The sequence below is a fragment of the Lutra lutra genome, chromosome 4, assembly GCF_902655055.1.
Source record: "Lutra lutra chromosome 4, mLutLut1.2, whole genome shotgun sequence".
NCBI classification, from domain to species: Eukaryota; Metazoa; Chordata; class Mammalia; order Carnivora; family Mustelidae; genus Lutra; species Lutra lutra.
Genome location: NC_062281.1, coordinates 175,901,502 through 175,920,138, shown reverse-complemented (window position 1 = coordinate 175,920,138; position 18,637 = coordinate 175,901,502). Strand labels below are relative to the sequence as shown.

Here is an 18,637-nt window from a genome sequence, read left to right as displayed (position 1 = left end):
GCCAGTCCCGCTCCGCGCCGCGCCGCTTCGCTCCGGCTCCGGCTCGCCTCCGGCTGGGCTCGGCTGGGGCTCTGGCGGCAGCACCCCCTGCGCCGGGCCGCGGGGCAGGAGGCGCCGCACCATGGTCCGCGCCCAGGCTCTGGTCCTGGCGCTCACCTTCCAGCTCTGCGCGCCTGAGACCGAGACTCCGGCAGGTAAGCGCGCATCGGTCGGACCGAGCTTGCCCCGCTGAGCCCCCGTGGCCCGTGGCGTAGCTCTCAAGAAAGTGTAAGTGTTAGGTGACCGGGCGTTCCGAGCCTGCTCCCTGTGTGTGTCTGAGTGTTGGATATGCGACCGGGGGCTCAGGGTGTTGTGTGTCTGTGAATGTTGTGTGTCCGTGAGTTATGTGTGCATGAAAAGGTGCTGTGTGTGTTGTGCGTCTACGAGTGTGTTGGGGTGAATGTTGTGTGCGTCGAGGCATTGGGTGTGCGCTGTCTTGTGCGCCTGCCAGTGAGTAGTGTTTGTGCGGCCAGTAGATTGTGTGTGTGCATCTGAGTTTGGTTCTGTGGCCGGAGTTGTGTCTGCGAATGTGTTGCATTTGTTTGCATTTTGTATGTCGTGGCAGGTAGTGCTGCCTGTTATGTGTCCGCGAATGTGCTGTGTGTTTGTGTTATGCGTGTGACCGGGAGTGCTCTGTGGATTGTGCCCGCGTGTGGATCGGGGAACGCGTGTGTGGTGTGTGTGCTTGTGAGTCCATGTACGTGTGTGAAGGCGTGGGAACGGGTCCGGAACGTGTGTGTCCGTGCACTGTGTGCGCGATGTGTACGTGTGGGAGTGTCTGGGGTTGGTGGTGTGCGCCGCCGGGGTTTGCGTGGGTCCGAGTGAATGCCAAGTGTGCCGGGAATGCGTGTGTAGGAGCGTGTCTGGAGCGGATGTGAGTGTGTGAGTGTGTCCGTGCGTGCTGGCTGCGTGTCCAGGAATGTTGCGAGTGTGGTGCGCGCCTGGGCGGTGGCTGAGTGTGTGCCCGGGGCCCCGGGGCCGCCCGAGGGGGCGGTGTCTGGATGTGTGTGTGTGTGTGTGTGTGTGTGTGTGCGCGCCCCGCGTGTGTGCATATGTGGCGCGCGGGCCGGGAACAAGTTGTCGCGGCGGCGCCCCCTCCCCTCCCGGGTCGGGCCGGGCCTGAGGCTCGGGAGGGAGGAAGGGGGCCCCCGGAGCCGCCGACTCCGACATGTCGGGCTGTTTGTTGTTTCGCAAGTTCTGCGCGGCGCTGGCGGCCGGCAGCTCCGAGGCGGCGCTGAGGCCGCGGGGCGCCCGGGCTGTTGGCGGGGAGGGCCGGGCGCGGGAGGCGGGCACCGGGGGCCGGCGGGCGGGCGCTGCTGCGGGGCTCGGCCGTGGCTGCACCCGGCAGGCGGTGGATGGGGGTGGGGGGCGCGGCGAGCGCTGTGGCCGGGCGGGGCTGCGACGTCCCGGCGCGGGCAGGGCCTGGCCTTGGGGCGTGGGACGGCGCCCCCTCCCGTGGTGGGTAGAGACACCGCGGACACCGGGGTCTCCCGGGACACTTCCTTGGCCGACTCCGCAACTTTGTGCGGCCTCTCGGCCGGCCCGGACCGCGGTGTGTGTGAGTGTGTACGTGTGTCTCCGTGTTTCTGTACGCTGTGCGATCGCGCGGTGTGGTGTGTGTGTGTGTGTGTGTGTGTGTGTGTGTTCGCGGATCTGAATGTGCGTATCCGGGGGCTTGTGTCTGTGTGTCCGTGTGTGCTGTGAACCGTGTGTCGGCTGTGTGCGTGTGTCGGCTGTATGCGTGTGTCTGACTCCCCCGCCCCCCCTTCCTTCCCTGGGGCCTGGGATCCTGGACTGTGGCCCCCTCCAGCGGAGTTGTACTCTACCGGTCCCCTGGGGCAGGGGTGACCCGGTCCCCTCCCGCGGCCTCATCCTCTCAATCTCCACCGTTTGGGTGTCTCCAGCTTGGTACCCAGGGCGCGGAGTAACGGGGAGACGCCCCAAGCAGAGATCAGAGCCAAAGCACGTGCTGGGCCACCTCGGCCCCGGAGAGACTCCTCCTGGCCGCTGGCCTCGGAGAACTGGCCTCCCCGGAGTCGAGTTCGCCGCCCGGGCAGACCTCCTTTTGATCCCGCAGTCGCTCCTGCTGTTGGCTGGGAGCCGGGGCCTGGCTTCCTCTCCTTCTCCAACCCCTCCCCAGCCACTTGCTCCTCCCTCACCCTGAGATCAAACCGGAAGATTACTGTGCCCCCCCTCCACGCCTCCCCCCTTGCAAGAACCCTCCTGTGCTCCACCTCTTGCCAGCAGCGGGGAGACTGTTAAGAACTGAGGTATGGGATGGGAGTGAGACCCTGAGCAAGTTACTTCCATTTCTGGGGTCTTGGTTTCCTCATAGATCTTATGGGTATCATAATAATGGTGCATAGTACTTGGTAGATTGTAAAGTAAGGCTCTATCTGTGAGTGCCAGGGAACAAAAGATGGTTTTGAGGACTCTTACAGAGCCCCAGAAACTGTGATTTGAAGCCAGGGGGGCCTGGGTTCAAATTCTACCTCTGCCACTTGCTGTCCTTGTGACCTTGGGCAAATCACTTTACTTTAAAGTTCCTGGCATCCTTGTAGCTATTACCTTTGGGGCTTCGTTTATAAATAAACACTTTGTGGAAGAGGCACAATCTGTCTTTGCCCCCAACCTGCGTAAGATCAGCCCAGCTCCCTGAATGCCTCCTGTATCCCCTGCCCCACAAAAGGTAGGTGTGGGATGTCTCGTAGGCATGCAGATCTGGCAATAATTTATTCCTCTGTGTTCTAGCTCATTTTGTCCTTTTGGTTCCTGGGGTTGTGGACAACAGGAATGAGGGAGAGGCTGCCTAGTGGTTTCAGGTTGGGCAATAAAGGCTTGTCTGAGCAGCTGGATGGAAGGTAACGGATGGAAGGTATTCTCCCTGGGGCTGCGGGGGAGGATACTCAGCAGGAGTGGTGAGAGTGGCCAGGGTGGTGGGTGCTGAGCTCCTTGGCGGCCCCCTGCCCAGCTCAAGTCTCAGAGAAAATTCAGGGTGGACAACTGCTTGCTTTGAGGCATGCTGCCACCCTTCCATGCCGTCATCTGCTAAGCTAGACTTGTGGGGTGGTTTTTTCATTCAGGGCTGGGTTAGCTAGAGTTGCTAGGGGTGCCTTGTGCCCTTTCTTCCTCCCGCAGCTCCCTTCTGTCCTCCAAGCTGTGCTTTCCCCTAGAGCTTTCTAATTCTACCTCTTCTCCTGGTGAACTTCTGTTCTTCCTTCAGGTCTCAGCTCAGGCATCATCTCCTCCCTGAAGCCTTCCTTGGTTACTCCCTGTTCTAGCTCAGGGAGAGTGGGGGTTGATTAGATTTTTTTCACAGCATTGTAATTATTGTAATTACAGTTTATTGGTCCTTTTTCCCTTACAGACCATGAACTCTGTGAGGACAGAGACTGGGTGTTTAGGTCACTTCTGAGTCCTTAATGTCTGGTTCAAGTCCTGGCCCACCAGCACTGAATAAATGTGGCAAGAAAGAATGAATGAGGTCCAGTGGGTCAAGTTCTGAGCTGGAGAAGCCAGATGGGGGCGCACTGACTCCACTGAAAGTAGAGATTAAAGAATTCGGTTTTCCCTCCAGGAATCTGGAAAATTCTGCTGGGGGATGGTGTTGTGTGTGGAAAGGCCACGTACAGAGTCATCTGGGAGCTGTGAGTAGGGGAGTTTGAGCCCCTGGAAGAGACTGAAGAGATTGGTCTCCTGCCTGTCATTCCCCCCACTCTCCAGCTTCCAATTCTGCCTCCAACCCCGCCCCCCAGCAGCTGGCAGGCCGTCCTGCCCCCAGGCTCAGCCTTTGTGCTGGAGGCCTCGGCAGGTGGTGCGAGGCGTGGAATCCCAACCGTCATTTGGAGCTGAGCGTCCTGGGAGGAGGGAGGGCAGGCCCTGCATCAGGAGGGGGAGACTCCCCCAGTTCTCTGTCCCAGATCCTGGAGTAAGCAGGTGGGGTCGAAGCCTTTGTGCCAACAGCTTGTGAGCTCCAGGGAGGGGAGCAGGGCTACTCCCTGTAGTGACCCCTGCAGGTGGGGTTATGGGAGTCTGGCTGAGGGGTGTGCAGGTGTGATCCAGGGCAGTCAGAATGAGATGAGGGGTTGTGTATGTGTGTGATTGTATGATTGCCGCCTGGCACACAGGACATATGTATGGCTTGTCAAGGTGTCTGGCCATCTGGTTACCCTGTGGCAGGATCTGAGTTTGGAATAGGGAGGTGACCAGCTGTTTGGATCCCTGGAGAGCCTGCTGCTAGGGTGTCTTGGTATCTAAGTGTCAAATTCCCGGAGTTTGGGTGCAGACCTCTTTGGGTGGGTGGCATCTCAGTATCCAGATGGTCCCCGGACCAAGCTGTGGGAGGATGGCCCAGTGTCTCTGGATCTGGAGGTGGGCGTACCCAGGTATTCATCAGTCCTCAGGTTCATGGGCGCTCAAGTACAGGAATGTCTCTGTGTTGTGTCCACATGTGGGGCTGTCTGAATACTTGGATGTCTGGGTGTGGGGTTCCCAAGTGTCTGGATATTGGACTGGATATTGGACTGGATATTGTTCCCCAACAGGGAGCCCATGCATTAGAGTATCCAGGTGTGCGTGAGTCTGGGTGTGGGGTGCCCTGTGGTCGGAGTTTCTGTCTCCAGGAATGGGGTGTGCATGTGTTGGGTAGGGAGTGTCCTGGTGACTGTGTATAGCTTTGTAGCAGGGCCTCTGCCGCTCAGCTTCTGACACCCTCTTCCTTGGGGGGCTGCCGCCCCGATCTCCCTTCAGACCCCAAGTATAGGAGCTTCTATGAAGGCCCCCCAATGCTTCTGCTTCTCTGTAGTCAGTCTAGAGCTGATGCTCAGTAGAACTTCCTGCAAATAGAACTTCTCACAACGATGGAAATGTTTTCTACCTGCCCTTTCCAATATGGTGGCCACTTACTCACATGTGGTTATTAAATGTAAATTGGTTAGAATCCATGAAAATACAAACCACTGCTTCAGTCACACTTGCCACATCTCAAGTCCTCAAGAATCTCGCGTTGCTAGTGGCTATTGCATTGGTCGGTGCAGGAGCAGATGTTTGTATCAGGGCAGGAAGTCCTATGGACGGGGCTGTCCTGGAGGTGTGAGGCCTGGACACTTCTGGGGGTGGAAGTGGTCTGATAGAACCACCACTCAGCAGCCATTGAAGAAGGTTTTGTTGAATCCATGTTCCCTTCCTCCTAGCCCATCATTTCTTGCCTGGACTATTGCAGTAGTCCTCCTTGGTCCGCATTCTGCTGTCAACTCTCCAGCACTTCCCGGACTTTGTATCTGGTTGGTGCCCTCTCAGTGTTTGCATTGATGTGAACCCTGGGGTACACAGGGAAGGCTTGGAGCAGGTGGAGGGTGGAGCTGGGCTTCAGAGGGCAGTCACAGATGGGGGCCAGCATGCTCCCTGGACTTGGTCCGGGCAGGATGGCCATTGCCTGAAGAATGGCTAGGGGAGGACTTCTGACGCGGACCGTGCAGAAGACGCTGTTGCTGGCTGGCTCAGGAAGTCTTGGGCAGATTTCCAGGACGCAGATCCCAGGACCTAGTGGAGGATCAGAAGGATGTGGAAAGCAGGGACTCGGAAGGGTCCCTGAGGTTTTGGAATAGAGTGTAGAAGCTGGGTGGAAGGATGGGGATGGGGAAATTGGGAAAGGGTATGGTTGGGGATATTTGATGACTAAGATCACATTTGGAGGCAGAGTAACAGCTGGGGCATGGGGGACTACTAGGGATGGAAGGTAACGAGCAATGAAGATTATATCTGGAGGCTGGGGACAGCTGGGGCCGAGGGGACAGACAGGTGGTATTGGGGGAACAGCCGAGGGTCAGGGGACAGATGGAGGATGGAGAGAACAGAGGGGCATGGGGCAGTTGGGGGATAAGGGGTGACAACTGGGGGCATCTGTGGCTCGGTTGGTTAAGCATCCGATTCTTGATTTTGGCTCAGGTCAGAATCTCAGGGTCGTGAGATCAAGCCCTGCGTGGGTCTCTGCACTGGGTATGGAGCCTGCTTAAGAGTCTCTCTCTCGGGGTGCCTGGGTGGCTCAGTGGGTTAAAGCCTCTGCCTTCGGCTCAGGTAATGATCTCAGGGTCCTGGGATCAAGCCCCACATCCGGCTCTCTGCTCAGCAGGGAGCTTGCTTTCCCCTCTCTCTGCCTGCCTCTCTGCCTACCTGTGATTTCTGTCTGTCAAACAAATAAAATCTTAAAAAAAAAAAAGAGTCTCTCTCTTTCACTCTCCCTCTGCTCCCCCTGCGCCTCCCCCCCACCTGCCCCACCACACGCATGCACATTCTTTCTCTCTCTTAGGGGGAAAAAAAAAGAGGTGACAACTGGGAGGTGTCAGAAAGTTATGTGGGCCACAAGGAGAGATGGGTCTCAGCTGAAAGAGTGGCGGATACGCTGCTCAGAATGCGTGTATATGTGTGTCTGCATGTGTGGACATGTACACCCTTGTGGTTATGCTGTGCTTTACCTCCAGCGTGGTTAAGGGCACGGGCTCTGGGTCCTAACACCAGCCCCACCACTACTAGCTGTGTAACACCTGGGCAGGTTACTTGACCTTCCTGGGTCTTTAGTGTTCTCATCTGTGACATCGGGTAATTATTTGACACACTGCACGGAGTTGCCATGAGGATGTATTTTATACACGTAGGTATGTAGTTAGAATGGGGCCTGCTACCTAGTCAGCACTGTGTTAAGTACCAACAGTTATTAAGCCCGTGAGTGTATGTGCACGGGCATCCTGCGTGCTCAGAAAAGTTTGTTTTTGGCTTCTGATGAAGTCCAGACCCTGGAGGAGGTAGAGGTGGGGAGGGCAGCAGCGACCAGCCAGGTTGGTTGCATCTGGCTCGCCTCTCACCTCCTCCCCGCTGTTCTTCATCCCACTTCCTGCTCACCCTGTACCAGGGCCTATAGTCCAAAAGGTCCTCCTCTCTGTCTCTGCCCTGTCCTGCCCTGCACCGCCCTGCCCTGGGCTGGGGGCCAGGGGACGTGCTTTGATTGCCCAAAAGCTTTTCAGCAGAATCAGAATTCATTGTCTGCCTGCCAGCACTCTGGGGCCCTGCTCGGATAGAAATACCTGGACCATGTGCTCAGTTCTGGCCGCCCATCCAGCAATGGTTTCCTCCTGTGCCCTTGGAGAGTCACTGGGGTGGAAGATGTTGGGGTCAGGGGACGGGGTGGAAGGAAGTCCCCAGGGCAGACGAGGCCTCAGCAGCCAAGCCGTGGATTAGCCAGCTCAGACTGGCATCGCTGGAGGCACAGGGCTTTCCAGGAGTCTGGGCATCTCTGCTGTCCAGTGTGTCACAGCACGCGCGACCTCCCCGTGTGGCATTGGCTGTGTGCCGTGTTTCTGCCTAACTGCACTGCATCACGGCGCTGGCCCACTGTGGGCGGATGCTCTCTGGGGTTCCTGGGCCCATGGTGTCCTGGCACTATGCTGCATCTCAGCCCTGCCCCGTGTGACTGTGCTGGGATCCTGTGTTGTATTGGCTATGTGGACACTCCTGTGGGTCCGTGCCCTCCACCTCCACCTCTGCCGTGTCTTCCTGTCCCACACCGCCACCCTGCATGTGTGGACTCTCCAGGGATCTGGGGCTAGCTCCTAGCATTCTGCCACTGTGCAGTGCCAACAGATGGCAGGCTCTGGCCACACTGCCTGTCTGCGTCACGTGCCTCTCTGCACTGCACAATTGCAGTGGGGATCTGCACTGTGTTGGCTACGCGGCTTTTCCTGAGTCTCTGGGCACAGCTGCTCTGCGTCCCACCTTTGCACCCTACCAGCACCACACGCCTTTGTTGCATGTGACGCTTCAGTCCCACTGCTTTCCTGCACTGCGCTGGATAGGGGCCCTCCGGCCAAGCCCCTCACATGACCCTGCACCATGGCCACCACCACGCTGCCTCTTACGGAGCCTCAGCCTCTCCTGGGATTCCCGCTGGGGAGTCTGCTTGTGCCCTTTCCCCCAGGTTCCTGTTGGCAGCCGTAGTTGAGCAACCTCCTTGCCGCGAGCACCCACCCGGCTCACCCCTCTGCCCTGCATTGCACACTGCTCAGTCTGTGCTCATGCTGTGGCTCGGAGCCGCTTTCTTGGGCTCCAGGACTGGCGGGTTTTGCAGGTAGCACCTTTGCACCGTCCTTAGCGTAACATCTGCTCATCTGTGCACGGCACGGGGTTACCACCCTGAGCCATGACATGTACTGCGCGTGCTCACGGCTGGGTTGTGTGCACAACACTGGATTTTAGGACTCCAGAGCCCTTGCCTCTAGTTCACCGTTCTGCACGGCATTTCTCTGCCACTTTCTACCCCTGCCCTTGAGTCTACACGTACTCCGTTCCTAGAAACCGTATTGAGTTTGTATTTTGGGCGAGGCTGCCCCGCCTAGTGGTTCCTTCCTCCCCACACCCCTGCGTCTCTGTACTTTTGTGCACGCCTACACCAGACACCCGCATGCAGCGAGAGGTCACGGAGCACCCGTGAGGTCTCTGGCCCTGTGTTAGTGTCTGGAGAGGGAGAAGAGCTGGTAGGGCTCGAACTTTGCGCCCTGGCATTCCTCCATGCAGCTATCACACGGCACCGAGTGCCAGCCCAGTGTGTCACTGGATGCACTGTCCTGGTGCGCTGTGCCTCTGTGCAGCCCTGGGTCAGGCCCATATTGGAGGCGGTCCCTCTGCACTGGTTCCGCCATGCTGCACTGGGGGTCAGTACTGGAGTGCGTGCATGCCGTGTGCTCTGCTCCCCTGTGGTATATGACCGTGTTCCATCTCTGTAACAGGCAGAGCTGCTGCCCTGCACCCCCGGCACACCATGCTGTGGCACCACACATCTCTCTGTCTCCATGGACCGCAATAAAGGGCAGATTTTCCCACCGCATGGGTTTGTGCCTGGCCCTCTGCCTCTCTGGTCGGCTGCATTGTGTTTTGTTATGATGCAGAGTGTCTGCACTGCAGGGGTCTGTGACCTCTTTGTCCCACATACCTCTGCATGGCACAGCTCTCTATTCAGCCCTTTGCTTCTGTGGGGTGTCAGGCCCCACCCCGCCCCTTCCCCTTCTACCACCACCATGGCGGCCCTACCACGAACCTTGGGATTTATGGTGCATGGTGATCAGGGAGACGGGGAGTGTGTCTGGCCTAAGGTCCCCCCCCACTCTAGTTGGCTTCCTTCTATCCTCAGCGGAGGTGGAAGGATTTTGGCATCACTGTGCCCCGTGTTGGCTCCTGGAAGGGGTCCTAGCTCAGATTTTTCTCTCTGTGGTCCTGCCTGGGTGATCTTCCTGTCTGTGGCCATGCTGAATCCTGGGTGATTAGAAGGTGGTCACCTCTGCCCTTAATTAATTACTCATTGGTTATTCCGGGCCTGGGGAACCTGGGCTGATGTCTGGATGTATCAATCTGGGCAAGAAAAGCAGGGAAATGCACTGGGCCAGGTCTCTGGGTTCAAGTCATGGTGCCTGAGCCTGGGTGGGGTTGGTTGGCATCAGACTAGTTGGGATCATGGGGTTGGTGAGTCTAGCCACTGCTGGCCATCTGCTATACACAGGGCTTGGGGATGGGTTTGGAGGCCAGTCTCTGACCTTAGGAAAGGAGAAGGTGGGTTTAGACGGACCTGACATTGGAGCTGTAGTTGGGGTAGAGAACACAGGATAGGGCTGGGTTGGGCAAGAATGTCCAGTGGTGAGGCCAGTGTTGGTTCCAGGGTTGGGCTGGGTTACCTAGCATAGGGATGTAGCTTCGGATGATGAAATAGACCAGGGCTGTCACCGGCTTTGTGTTTGGTTTCCCTGGGCCAGGGTTGGGGCTGTGCCTCTGACTGGGTATGATCCCAGCCCCTAAACTTGCAGTCTGGCAGTAGAAGTTATGTTGCTCTTGGGGCCACCCTTGGGAACTGGATGGTCTACTGACAAACCAAAGAGAACAAAGATCTCATTGCAAACAATCTCTGTTTACCTAGGGTCCTTCAGAAAATACTGGCGGTGGCTGGCAGCCACAGTTGGCACAGAGCACTGTTCCTTTTCTGGTGGGGAGGAGTCTGGTGCTCACACAGGGGGGCACACACACACACACACGCACACACACACACACACACAACTCCCATCTCCCCCACCGCTTATACTCTCCTCCCCTGTAGGCACATGCTTAGCGCTGAGTGTGCCCAAATACTCTGCATCGGGATCTACGCCTGCACACCCCCAACTTCACAGCACAGTGCCTGGGGGACCCATACTCAGAGACCCATGGTCACCCTCACAAAGCTCTGCCCCATAGTCTCTCTCTGCTCTCACATTCTTCTTCTTCTTCTTCTTCTTTTTTTAAGATTTTATTTTACTTATTTATTTGACAGAGAGAGCGAGAGAGCACAAGCAGGGGGAGCAGAAGGCAAGTGAGAAGCAGACTCCAGCTGAGCAGGGAACGTGATGTCAGGACTTGATCCCAGGACCCCGGGATCATGACCTGAGCTGAAGACAGATGCTTAACCCTCTGAGCCACCCAGGCGCCCAGCCCTCACATTATTCTTGCTCACATGCATACTTGCATGAACGGAACCAGAATCCTAGACGTGGAAGTAGCCCTAGAGGTCACCTGGGTCCCCATTCTCATTTCATAGGTGAGGAAGCAGCAATTCCGAGAGGGCAGGTCATCTGCTGCTGGTCACACAGGGAGTTAGAGGCTCAGCGGGGAATAGATCCAGGTCTCCTTCCTGCCAGCTGGGTGCTCAAGATTCTATATGAGGCTGTCACTCTCACAGCTGTGCACACGCGCGCGCACGCACACACATATGTTGACATATGGAAACACGTGCACGTGGAGCTGTGGAGACCTTCCACAGCTGGGGAAGGCCCCTTTCCCACACTCTGACTCTTCCCGCTGAGGTTGCTTTGCCCCTTCCATCGCCCCATCAGAGCCCAGCCGGATGTGGATAAGCCATCCTCCTGCCTTCCCAAATTGTGGCTGACGGTTGCCTCAGCAACCGCCTGCCAGATTGGGGAGATTAGCTGAGGAATGTAGCTGGGCCAGTTTGAGCTGGGGCTGGGGGAACCGGTGGGGGTCCCGACTTGATTCAGCTTACCCTCTGTGGGAGGCCGGGACAGAGATGGGGTACCGGTGGCCGAGTCTGGTTTTCTCCCTGGCCCTAGCCTGGCTGAGACTGTGTCCCTGAGGCTTGGACTAGGCTGGGGGAAGGGAGCGTGGGGCTGCAGGCATGTGTGTGTGTGTGTGTGTGTGTGTGTGTGTGTGTTGCTTCCTCTGGGTGCGACTAGAGTATGTGCCATTGGCATCTTGGATGGGGACCTGAGGCTTCCTTTCCTCAGCAGTCCCGGACATCTTACTGTGGACCGCATGGGGGCTTGTCCCACCGAGCTCCCTCCAGATCCTGTGCCCTCTGGAGGACACACCTGCCCTCTTCCTGGCATAGAGGTTGTCTCACTGTCTCACCCGAAGCCTGCTCAAATACCTGCTCAGGGTTCCCAATTCTAAATGAGGCCAAACTTCTCACCTGGACACAGAAGGCACTCCCTCCGTGGTCTGGCCTTGACCTTCCTTTCTCTAGCCTTCTCTGCCATTGCTTGGGTCAGTCTGAGCTCTTCCCTAGGCTCTGGACTAACTGTGTGTTTATTCCTTGCCCTCCTTTGCTTCTGCTCAGATACCCTTCGGCCCATCTCTTCTGGCCAGAATGATAACCATCCTTCCGGGCCCTACTCAGATGCACCCGCCTCCAGAAAGTATTTCTCCTGAACCCTCCTTGTGGCCTCGACCCTTCTCTGCTTTGTCTTATTCCGTCACCCCCACTCAGACTGGAGGTCCCTGAGGGCAGGGCAGAATCTTAATCATCCTTTTGCCTCTTATAGTGTCAGCCTGGGACTGCTTTGTACTTCCTAGTGGACGAATTGCCTGTGAATGGAATGGAATTAACACATGTGGCTAGCAGAATACCGGGGCCTTATTCTGTCTGGACCTAATCTCCTTGAACAAAGATAGGTGACTTAAATCCCAGCTTCTGGTACTTAGAGCGTGGCCTTGGGCAAGCCGGCTCATCTCTCCATGTCTCATTTTCCATCTGTAAAACAGGAATAATACTAATACCGACCTTACGAATTACTATGGAGTTTCCTGGGCATAGGTGGCAGTGGCAGCCATCTCATGGTGGTGGTGATGCGTGTGCGTGCGTGTGTCTGGGGCCTGTGTCTGTGTTGATGGAGGCCAGAGGGGTTTCCTGCTACCATTCTTGCTCTGAATCGAAAGTCTGATCTCATTCCTCCCAGGTTGGTGGCCTCCAGCAGGAGTTGGGTCTCTAACAGGAGCTGGGGCTTGGTTTTGGGGCTGTGGATCATGAGCCATCCAGACTGGAGGGGATAGGGTTTTCCTCAGGACCTAGGAGGCGTGATGGTTCCCACCCCAGAGTGAGCTGGGGAGAATGTGGGGATGGGGCTCTCACGATGAGCCTGAACCCAGAGGTTTTATCCCCTAAGGGCTGTGGTTGGAATTGGGCCTGGCCCAGTGGCACAAGACCGAGGACAGACGTGGACCAGGGAGGGGGAGTCATTCTGCTTAAGGGGACACTGTGGAGGGAGAAAGTCAGCTAGGGAGGTTAAGCTGGCTGAGATCAGTTGTAAGAGTCATTATTTGACAGGGGTCAGGGAACACTCTGGCCAGGGTCAGATGGTCTGAGGCTGGTCAGGCAATCGGGTGGTCATTCTGGTCGAAATCAGGTGGTCTGGATGTTGTTGGGGCCGCATGGCCAGGGATAGTCAGCTGGGGGCCACTCTGGCTGAGGTCAGCCTGTCTGGGGGCCGCTGACCTGGGGCGGTCTGGGAGTCCTGATAGCTCATGTGTCCTGGCTGAGGTTGGACAGGGGGAAGCCAAAGAGCTGGCACTCCTGGGCTTGCCCCACGGCCATGGATGAGACATCCTTGGGCAGCTACCTTGTACTTGAACCTGCCTTTTAAAGGAGTAGGAAGGGCCTGAGGCTCACCCAGGCTCTAGATCCTGGGCTTCCCTTTCCAGCAATCCCTGTGCCTTAGGGAGGCCTTGGCCAAGAAGCGCTGGAGCAGACTGCAGACTCAGCTCAGGCTGAAGGAAGTCAGCGGTCCCCTCCTTCAGGAAGCCCTCCCTGACCATCCCTGTGGGCCATGGCCTCCCTCTGTGCTGCGCTGTGGGTCATTTTCTGGAGGGAGAGTTGAGGGCTTCCCGGCACAGGTTGGGTTAAAACTTCCCTCCCACGTGCTGCTGACTTGGGCTTTTTGCACAAAGAGGCAAAGAGCACAGTCAAGGTCCTGCTCCAGCTCTGGAGAGAGGCTTCTGTTATTTCATCGCATCGACTTGGTGCTAGCCTCATGCCCACATCTCATTGTTTTACACTCTGAGGGGGTGCAGGAAGAGGAACGGGAGACCCCCCTGACCGTGGTGAGCCCCTGCGTGCCCGGCTCCGCTGAGTGTGTCCCCCTCTGCTACTTCAGGTGATGGGCATGACAACCGAGAGAGGTCCCTTAGCAGGTGACACAGCAGAGCCCCCCAAAGGGGAGTCCCTGCTGTGGTGCAGGGGCCTGCCCAGCATGTGGCCCTCAGCCCCCAGTTTCTCTTCCTTCTTTATTTCTCTTCCATCCTCTTCTTGAGCCCAGGAAGCAGCTTGGATGCACTCCTTCTCCTAGTGAAGGAAACACAGGCTCCGCTCTCCGATTGATGTGGGTTCGAGTCCCATTCTGTGGCTCTGGTGGGCTCCAGGGGCCCCTGTGAAGGGCCATTTTCTGAGAGCTTGCATGAGCTAGGCCTGGTGATAGGCGCACCCCCAACTTGCATCCCCGACAACCCCTTGTGCAAAGATGGAAACTGAGGCTTGGAACAGGAGGCGACTTGCCTACGGTCACAAGGGTTGGCAAATTGCAGAGTCAAGATTCAATCCCAAGTCTGTCTGATGCCACAGCCCGCTCACGTACCTGTCCTGGGATACTGTGCACAGAGCTCTTCATTCCCCGGGACCTCCATCACATCGACTATCAGATGGGGTGGCTGGCAGATACCTCGCACAGGGCCTGGCCTGACGTGTCTCTGCTTCCTCACCACTTGGCCAGGCCTTTTCCCAGGTCCCTGAGGCCTTGGACTGCCCACAGCGGGCCTGCTAGCACCACGATTGGGTGGGGGGTGGGCATGGGAACCAGTTTGCAGTTTCTTCCCCCCCAGCGGCATTCTGATGTTTACTAGGTGCCTGACTCAGGGCTCTGATGAGCTGAGAAACATGGACCTCATTACCAGGCAGAGTACTCACATCTGATTCTACCCCGCCTTTTTCCCTCCTTCCTCTTCTCCTTTCCACTATAAATACTGGATCCAAATCACGGGACACTGCTTCTCTAGTCATATGTGCAGCCCTTTCCTGTCCCAGGCCTGCAGGCAGAGACCTGACTTGGGTGATTGGGTGACAAGTGACTCCCTGAAGCTCACCTGTGGGGCAGGAATCATAGGGGTCCCTGCCTCAGGACCTGAGGCCTGAATGAGATGCCATGCCGAGAGCTGGTAGCTAGCACCGTGGAGGGCTTAGAATGATCGGTGGCCATTGTTACTGTGAAGGAGAGATCATCAGGGCTGGCTTTGTGGCCATCACAGCCTGCCAGTCCTGAGCTGTGTGCCCTTAAGGCCTTATTTTCCTCATCTGTAAAATCGGGATAATTCCAGACCTGATCGATCTCCTGAGTTGTGAAGCTCTAATGATGTAGTGATAACGTTAACTAGTTTTCCTGAGGGAGGGTCTTTGATGGGTGGTTGAGCAAGGTGGGGTCCTGGCGAGTCCTGGGGGGTGGTGTGGGGTGGTCTTGATATTGGTGGAGACAATAAGAAGAGGGAAAGCGTTGGAGGAGGGAGAGTTTTATTGGAGGGAGGGAGCATTGGAGAGAAACCCAGGAGAGGGAGGGAAGGGGGGTGGGCCTGGGTGGGAGGGTGCTGTCGGGGCACTTAGAGGGGAGCCCCAGGAGCTTTCCTGGCTAGGGGTCCTTCCCTAGCCAGGGCTAACCAGGCTCTGCCTTCACAGCCGGCTGCACCTTCGAGGAAGTGAGTGACCCAGCAGTGCCCTGTGAGTACAGCCAGGCCCAGTACGATGACTTCCAGTGGGAGCAAGTGCACGTCCACCCTGGCACCCGGTCTCCAGCGGATCTGCCCCATGGTGAGCCTCCTCTCCACCACCATTCCTCTTTCTCTCCTTCCAGTTCTAGCTCCCTGCTATGTGCCCTGGGACATGTTCCTTAACCTCTCCGGGTCTCATCTGCTTTTGCATCTGTAACGACAAACATGATACTATGAATGTGGGGCTCTGTGGACACTGTCCAACTGTGTGTATCAGGTAGTTTTACGTGTAAAATGGGTGCGGGTTCAAGTAATCAAAGGCACTTGTAGCCAGGATAGTTAAAACCCACTTCCCACTATTCCCGCTACAGGTTAGCTCAGGGTCCACCCTACTCCCTTCAGGTCTTCCTAAGCCCCCGACCTTTAGGGAGGCTCTCTTCTCCCTGAGAGCCTCTGCATCCTTGACTCCCAGGACGTGAAAATGCTGATTGAGCTGTAACCCGGGGGGCTGGGTGTGTGCAAAACCTTCCTTCCTCTGCCCCCTTCTTCTTGGAAGTCCCGGATCCTTCCCAATTTCTACCTTGCTCTGCCCTGTTTCGGGATGAGGCACTTCCGGCATCATGAGCACTGCGATGGGAATCAGGAGCCTAATTATGTGGACTGTAGTCCTACTCTGATGATGGCCCCTAGTATACTGGTTCCAGAGTCATGAAGACTGGTCTTCAAATCCTGGCCTTATCAGCTGTGTGACTTTGGGCAAATCACTTAACCTCTCTGAGCTTCCATTATCTTAACTGTAAAGGGGAGAGCCCAGTAATCCATTTCATAGGGTTATTAGATAATGTCTATAAGGTGCATAACACGGGAGTGGCATGTAGGCATTCAATTAATGTTTAGTTGCTATTATTGGAGGTATTTGAGGGGGTCCAGTTACCAGCACCCCTTCACTGGGTGCAGAATCAATGGGGCATCCAGAAAAGGATAAGACAGACGGAGGCTAAATTATCAACTTTATTCCCTTAGGTTGGAAGACATAGCATGATATGAGAATAAATGGGCTTGCTGAGGGAACCCCAGAAGCAGAAACTTCAGGATGTCCTCACCTTTGCTCTGTCATAGTAGTGGGTCAGGCCCTTTGCTACTCAGCTCACAGCATGGTTGCAATTGCACTTGCTGTCAGGAGTTTGGGAAGAGTCAGCAAAAGTTCTCAGTGGTGAGGCCAAGACTTGAAGCCACCAGAGAGGCCCTGCACAGTCTGACACGGGCAGCCCTGAGGGTCATCTCCTACCGCTCACCTTGCCTCCCGGAGGCCCCTATCTCCCCCTCTTGCCTTTGTGCCCTCCCTGGGGCACTTCTCTCTGCCTTTTCACAAACAGCCCTCAACTCCTTGTTTGACCTCTGTGCTAGCGGGTATCCAAGTCTGACCTGTGTGACTGATCTGTAAGGTGCCCACCATGGCAGGGACCTTGGTGTGGGCTCTGCCTCTCTCTCTCTCTCACTCCTGCAGAGCTAGGGGAGAGAGAAATTTAGTATTTACTGCGGGCCTTGTGCTGGATCGTGGGGCTGCAGTGGTTGGCAAGAGGGCCACAGTCTCTGCTCTCTTGGTACTTATATTCTAGGGAAGGGAGTTGGGGATGGAGGGAGAAGGAAGAGCCACCTGAATGAAGGGAGGAAATGAAAGAGAAGGAGAGGGATGCAGAGTGAAATGAGGAAAAGAGAGGAGAGAGAGGGGCAGAGGAAGCCAGAGGAAGAGGCAAGAACAAAGTGTCAGACTGAAAGGGGGAGAGACACACGCAGCTGCTCACAGGGAGAGGAGAGAGGAGGATGGAGGAGTGGGACAGGTCCCACTGTTGGGGGCCAGGATGTACCGCTTTCTGGGTGGGGATGGGGATTTGGGGGTTCTGTTTACTACCCCACCAGGACTGATCCAGGAGCTACCTTCACAGGCCTCTGGCTCACAGAAATGAACGAGATCCCCTCTAGTGGAGTCCCTGGGGAGTCCTCCCAGAGCAGGGAGCCTTGTGGTTTGGGATCTGAATGAGCTTGTGTTGGCTGGTAGCCAAGCCCGGGAGGAGGCAGCGCTGGGGGGCTGTGGGTGTCCTCTTGACAGCTGCTGGGGCCTTCTCCCCACAAAAGGGAAGCCACAATCCTCCAGCCAGGTCCTGAGGAGTCCAGCCCACTCTCATCCTGCCAGGCCCCCTCCACTCCTCTGCCCATGCACAGCCCGGATCTGGATCTGGGGAAGGAGAGTTCTGCCTTTCTCCACGTTGCAAATCAAAAGAATTGTATCCCAGGCATTTAGACCCAGGGTGGGGGCTGGAAGGGAAGTTAGAGTCCTTTCATTCAGTCTCTGTTCTACACGCTCATTCAGTTTGGGTTCAGACCTGTGCTGGGGACCCGGTGGAGACCTGGAGGCATCACAGGCTGCTGGGGAGACAGACCTACACTTTATTAATGATCCAAGGGCCAGGAGAGAAGCCTGTAGAGGGATAGGGAGGGAGGGCTTCAGAAAGGGGAGCTTTCGAGGGCCTGTCATGTGCCAGACTCTTGACTCCAAGATGAATGACCTAGTTAGTTTCCGCCTCCCAGGGCAGCTCAGCACATGGGGAAAGTCATGGGTCAGCCTGAGCTTGGACTGTGATTGTAGGTGGTGAGGGGCCATAAAGGGTTTTGAGAGAGTCACTTTTGTGTGTTTTTTGCTTCTCCAATTCTCTCCTCCGGGGAACAGATGCAGGGAGGTGAAGAGACTCAACCTAGTGAGTCAGAGCTGGAACCAGAACTCAGAACTCTTGACTCCCAGTGAGTCCAAATGTCTGGAGTCCTTTGTTTCTGACCCCCTCCTCTACTCACCTGACCTTGGTCCTCCCCAAGCCTCCTTAGCTCCTGCCTCTTCCTCTTCTCTTTCTAGGCTCCTACTTGATGGTCAATGCTTCCCAGCATGCTCCAGGCCAGAGGGCCCATGTCATCTTTCAGAGCCTGAGCGAGAATGACACCCACTGCGTGCAGTTCAGCTACTTCCTGTACAGCCGGGATGGGCACAGCCCGGGCACCTTGGGCATCTATGTGCGTGTCAATGGGGGTCCACTGGGCAGTGCCGTCTGGAACATGACAGGATCACATGGCCGTCAGTGGCACCAGGCAGAGCTGGCTGTCAGCACCTTCTGGCCCAATGAGTATCAGGTAGGCTGGGTTTGGTCTGTGGTCAGCCTGTGCTTAGGGGTGGGGGTAGAGTGGTGTCAGCCTGAGGTCAGAGTAAGCTAGTGACCAAGGTTGAAATTAGTCTGTGTTCAGCATCAGGAGTCAATATGTGGTCAAGGTCAGGGGTCAGTCTGTGGTCAGCATTGGGTTATTCTTTGCTGCTGTGGTCCAGATTTAGCATCAGAGATCACTGTCAAAGGACATAGTCAGTGGCTGGAGTCAAGGGTGAGTTGGAACAGTGCTGACCTGGAAACCCTGCCTGGCTGGGAAAATTTTTCCTGCTTGAAGTAACCGACCAGAACTGGGATGGAACCTCTGGCCTTGACCTTGTTAGCTCTGGCTGCTG

General features: G+C 56.4%; 1 protein-coding gene across 15 annotated transcripts in view; it reads left to right on the top strand.

Annotated features, from left to right (window-relative positions):
* PTPRU (protein tyrosine phosphatase receptor type U) overlaps positions 1–18,637 on the top strand; it is a 77,886-nt gene continuing 59,249 nt past the window's right edge. For 8 of the 15 annotated variants that reach the window (XM_047725895.1, XM_047725893.1, XM_047725890.1 and 5 more), the window contains exons 1-3: positions 8,630–8,741; positions 15,062–15,193; positions 18,002–18,273. In XM_047725895.1, coding sequence (XP_047581851.1) covers positions 8,645–8,741; positions 15,062–15,193; positions 18,002–18,273 — 501 coding nt within the window. In that variant the 5' untranslated portion in view covers positions 8,630–8,644. Of the gene's footprint in view, positions 195–2,878; positions 2,901–8,629; positions 8,742–15,061; positions 15,194–18,001; positions 18,274–18,637 lie in introns of those variants that run through there. The other 7 variants (XM_047725899.1, XM_047725896.1, XM_047725891.1 and 4 more) reach the window with 3 other exon arrangements.